This window comes from Perkinsus marinus, assembly GCF_000006405.1.
Source record: "Perkinsus marinus ATCC 50983 genomic scaffold scf_1104296967842, whole genome shotgun sequence".
NCBI classification, from domain to species: Eukaryota; Perkinsozoa; order Perkinsida; family Perkinsidae; genus Perkinsus; species Perkinsus marinus.
In genome coordinates, this window is record NW_003203396.1 from 13271 (window position 1) to 18321 (window position 5051).

A 5051-nucleotide genomic window follows, 5' to 3' on the forward strand; every position below is an offset into this window, starting at 1 on the left:
GGAGGATTTCGCTTTCTTCGACCGTCTTGGCGATAATGTCCATCATAAGTGTCGATTCTGCACGTGCCAATCACTATGATATGGTTGGTTGTAGTTCGGCTAGTCTAGCCAGGTCGAAAACTAGCTCGGAAACGAGCTACGTAGAGGAATGTCCAAAAGGCGTATCGTGCTACATCATCGACTGGAGGTTGAAGGCTATGTTCTGTGTTGTCGGTTGTGTAGCCCTTCTTGGTTGGAACTTCATCCTGGGTGAGTTGGGTACTCTTATTGATGCCTTTGGAGACGCCTATGGGACGTGGTGTTCTCTCTGTTTCTCCCTCTGTATCAATGCCGGTCAGCTGATGCTTGTGTGGATCGGCAATCGGTTTAAGTTCGGTCCTCGTTTCTATTCGGGCTGTATTGGTATGGGTATCAGCATGATATTGCTGGCTATATGTGCCATCACATTTGCCCAGGATAACCAATCTGCAGGGCTTGCCGCGGGCTGTATATTTGTTGGTCTCTACGGCTTCGCCAACGCTGTGATGGAGTCCACCATGTTTGGCTTGGCTGCTCTCGTTGGTCCAGTGTCGACTCAGTTCATCCTCATCGGCGAAGGCGTATCCGGGCTTGTCGCGTGGCCCCTTGATAGACTCTGTGAGGCGATTTTCCGTGGCAGTGGTGTGACGGATTACGCCTACCCTCGTATGATACTGTTTTTCGGTATCGGCATGATTGTTAACTTCGCCAGTGTTCCCATGTATAAGTATTCCATGCAACATCATCCTGTGATCGTGAAGGCTCTCGAAATTGAAGAGGGCCGACAGGAATTTATTCTCAAGAAAAAATCGACCCGACCATTATCCAAAATTCTACGTGACGTAGCGCCGCAAGCTCTCACCGTTTGGTTCAGCTTTACTATTTCGTACACTGTTTTTCCGTGGACGGTTTTTGAGATGAGTCCGTCCTCACTGTCGCCCGTTACATTTGGTAAACTTATGACTTACTGCTATCAAGTATGTGATACGATCGGCCGAGCCTCTCCTTTCTATCACCTTCGTCTGGGGAAAAGATATACGCCTTATGCTGCTACTGCTCGTCTCATATTCATTCCCCTGTTTTTCCTTTGTATTCACCTGTCTTGCTCACCCTTCACTCAAGACTGGTTTCATTTCGTCATCATGGCTCTATTAGGGTTGACCAACGGAATTCTTGCGGCTTCTTGCATGATTTATGGTCCGACCCAAGTCGACCAGAATAAGAAAGAGGAACTTGAGATTGCTGGTTATGTGATGTCATTTGGTCTGATCTGTGGTATTCTAACTGGTTCCGTTATAGCTACGATCATTAAGCGCTCGGCTTACATGTGATTATGAACGTCAGATTGAAGACCTCGAAAGAAGCCGTCCTGATGCTGTTGTCAGAAGTTCCTCGTTGTCGAGGTTGAACTTCTTGTGCAAGTTGCTCGTTTGAGCCGATCTGAAATATTTCGTCCCTGTTTTCTTGTTCGATACTTACCGCCTGTTCTATAGACTGATTTTAAATTTGAGAAGCGTTTCTAGAAACGATTCTGGGAATTTTGTTCATAGAGTCAGATCTGGACACGATCTCAGAAACGTCTCCAGAAGTAGTTCTCAGCGCGTTCAAAGAATCTTTTGCGCGATTCTGTGAGCGTTTCTAGAATTGCAAATTCCAGAACCACTCCGAGTGCTTCTGAAAGAGAAACGTGTTCTTTCGTGGCGCGTGACAGAGGCTTCATAGAGAAGAGAAACGTGTGGAGTCCAGAAGAAACAGCTCTTCTTGAGAAACTGGTTATGAGCGGCGATACAACAAGAAAAGAGATCATACACAGCAGGGATATGACGGACCTGAGACACCTGAGATTTAGAGAACCTGAGACTCAGGTTCGAATCTTCGTCGAGGTATATTTCGGAATTCAATTTTCTGTCAAATTCTGCAAGTAGAATTTGAAAGTGCGTTGTTGGTGGCCTCAGGTTCCATCCCCGGGAACCCCATTTCTCACGTATTTTATTTGTCCATCCTGGAATCCTTGCTGTGATGGTAACGGATTCTGATCATGGAGGGTTGAGGGAGGGACCACCTGAGCAGTCAATGTCTTGGGGGGAGTTAAGCGATACCACGATACATCATCTGAGCGACGATGAAAGCGGCGATCAACACAACGGTCTGAGCATCTCTTAAGGTGTTGCGTCCGATCAGTTTAATTCATCGATCGTGTGTGCTTGTGTGGAGTAGAGGGTACCATCGCATCTCTGTAATCCGGTGTTTTCGCTCATCTGTAGTTCCTCCGACGTCCCCTCTCGTGGCCACCTTGTCCATGCCCTCTTCGACCTCTTCTCATGAATTGTCTCAAGTTGGAACCGATGCGGCCACGATTGAGTCATTGGAAGAAGCGATTCCGCCCGAGTCACCGAAAACCCCGACCGGAGAGGTCGTCGATTGGAAGCTGAAGGCCATGTTCTGTTTCATCGGTTGTGTCGCTCTCGTCGGTTGGAACTTCATCCTGGGCGAGTTGGGTACCCTTATCGACGCCTTTGGAGCCGCATATGGGACGTGGATGTCTCTTTGTTATTCCCTCTGTGTCAATGCCGGTCAGTTGATGCTCGTATGGGTTGGCAATCGGTTCAAGTTCGGTCCTCGTTTCTATACAGGCTGCATTGGTATGGGTATCAGCATGATCCTGCTGGCCATATGTGCGATCACTTTTGCTCAGAACAATCAATGGGCCGGCTTTGCTGCCGGTTGTGTCCTCATCGGAATCTTTGGGTTTGCCAACTCCTTGATGCAGTCATCGATGTTCGGGCTAGCTGCTCTCGTCGATCCTGTCTGTACTGAATTCGTTCTTATTGGCGAAGGTCTTTCGGGTCTCATCGCATGGCCCCTTGATAGGCTCTGCCAGGCCATCTTGGAGGGCTGTGGTGTCACCGACTACCTCTACCCACGAATGGTCTTGTTCTATGGCCTTGGCATGCTCGCGAATTTCGCCACCATTCCAGTGTACAAGTATGTTATGCAGCGTCATCCTCTTATGCGTGTTGTCCTCGAGCTTGAGGAAAGCCGTCAAAAGTTCGTATTGAAAAGACAGATGAAACGCCCTCTCGGCCAAGTCGTTTGGGATACCATCCCCCAGGCCTTCAATGTGTGGCTCAGCTTCACAACTACGTTCACTGTTTTCCCCTGGCTCGTATTCGATATGAAACCATCTGACCTGTCGGCTGCTCTCTTCGGCCAGTTGATGACCTACTGCTATCAGGTCTTCGATACAGTCGGTCGTTCCTCGCCTAGTTATCATCTTCGCTTGAGCAAGAGGGCTACACGATTCGCATCCTTTGGCCGTTTGATTTTCATCGCCTTGTTCTTCCTATGTGCCGAGATAGATGTTTCGCCTCTGAACCAAGACTGGTTCCGCTTCATCGTTATGGCATTGTTTGCCGGCTCCAACGGCGTTGTGGCCTCATGGTGTATGATCCACGGTCCAACACAAGTTGATCAAGAGCAGATGGAGGAGTTGGAGATTGCCGGTTACGTGATGGCTTTCGGTCTCATTTGCGGCATTCTTAGTGGCTCAGTTATCGCTACTGTCATTCAGCAAACAGCCTATATGTGAGGCGTATCGGTTTGTCTTGCTATGAACTATCTGTCGTTCCTTACTTTCACCGTCTTATATCTCTTGCTAAATCTTTCAATCCGAACGTAATCTATGATCGAAAACGCCTTGTCTAGTAAAGTCGTTCATGTGTCCTTTGCCTGTCTGCAGGCGTCGGATTGTAATATGTTTTGGCTTCGAGAAAATACAGCAATCGGAAAACGCTCTACGTCATATGTCCCTACCTTTCCTCATCGCACTATTATTACGGAATGTTCCTCTGGAAGTGGGGGGAATCTGCGTTGCTAGTTGTTGGGAAACGTGGAGAGCAGGTCGTTGATAACACCCTGTTATAGTTTCGGCGAGGCAGCTCATGCAAAGCCTGCTCAATCGTCTGCCCAGTCAACTACGGAGAATTATGTAACATTATTAATGTTCATGACTTTTAAGCGTCACACATCCTCGTGATCTGGATCGATGAAGTACTTGATACTCAATTTCCTAGAATATAAGTACGTAATGGTCAGTATTATACACGCCGCTTGAATCGGCACAGCGGGAGTTTTGGGTTGGTGCACACTTTCGAGTGTCCCAGAAGGCTTCCACGATTCTACCCCTTCTACCTCCTTACTCGTGTTATATACAGGGTATTTGAAGGAAATTTGCTCTCTTGAATAACATCCACAGTAATTGAGTAAGCAAATGGTCAAAAAGTACGAATTTCATGCGCTTGAATGTTGAGCAATTCACATTAACGCTGTCCTATTGTCAACTCGACTATATCGAAACGCTTTAGAGCTGTTACGTCCTAATACATGTGTTCGAGAACCAATGCTTCCCCATAAACGCCTCGAAGCTCACCGAGACTCCTTGGAAGGCTATCCGGTCGGAGCGACTAGAAAGATTTTAGCTCAGAGTGCGAAGAAGCAGGTCAGTGAGTCTAGTTTCATAGACCCCACACGTACAGCGAATACAAAGTGAGCAGGAAAAGTATTCGAGTTACTGGCCGAGGCAACTCGCGCACGATGGAAGATACCAGAATCTTCCCGTTTCGCTCTAATCGATCTTGGCTTCAGGCACGGCACTCATAGCATCCATGCTCCAGCGGCTTGAGTATGTAGTTGGATCGACGATGAGGCTAGGTATGAAATGCGCGATATCGTGGAGTGATTCAGCTTGAGATCTTCATGCTACGTAGGTATCACGTGGTAAGACGATTCTTGTGATAGCGTTCCACACGATTCAAGTCCCTATGTATACCCTTCTTATCGTCAGCGTTCTCCCTCCGGCAGTGTTAGGTACTCTACGCCGCCTCCAACTCAGCACTACTACATCGGTTCCCGCCACTACCACTCCGACAATCACGGTCGACACTGCTACTCTGCAGAACACTTGTGATATCTACTGCCAGGACTCAATGGAGGCGCTTCCTACTGTAAACTGGACATGAGTCCATCCACTTGCC

At 48.0% G+C, this 5051-nt stretch overlaps 3 protein-coding genes across 3 annotated transcripts in view; all 3 read left to right on the plus strand.

Annotated features, from left to right (window-relative positions):
• Positions 1-144, plus strand: part of Pmar_PMAR004178 (equilibrative nucleoside transporter, putative) — a gene marked incomplete at both ends in the record, with an annotated part of 1404 nt that extends 1260 nt beyond the window's left edge. The window contains one exon of the mRNA XM_002768541.1: positions 113-144. Within this exon, the coding sequence (XP_002768587.1) occupies positions 113-144 (32 nt within the window). The remainder of the gene's footprint in view (positions 1-112) is intronic.
• Positions 145-197: 53 nt separating this feature from the next.
• Pmar_PMAR004179 (equilibrative nucleoside transporter, putative) lies at positions 198-1349 on the plus strand (the record flags this gene model as incomplete). Its single annotated transcript, XM_002768542.1, has 1 exon — positions 198-1349. One exon carries the CDS (start codon positions 198-200, stop codon positions 1347-1349), a length of 1152 nt encoding a protein of 383 aa, XP_002768588.1.
• A 968-nt stretch (positions 1350-2317) lies between these two features.
• Pmar_PMAR004180 (equilibrative nucleoside transporter, putative) lies at positions 2318-3607 on the plus strand (the record flags this gene model as incomplete). Its single annotated transcript, XM_002768543.1, has 1 exon — positions 2318-3607. The coding sequence occupies one exon, from the start codon at positions 2318-2320 to the stop codon at positions 3605-3607; it is 1290 nt and encodes a 429-aa protein (XP_002768589.1).
• Positions 3608-5051: the final 1444 nt, after the last annotated feature.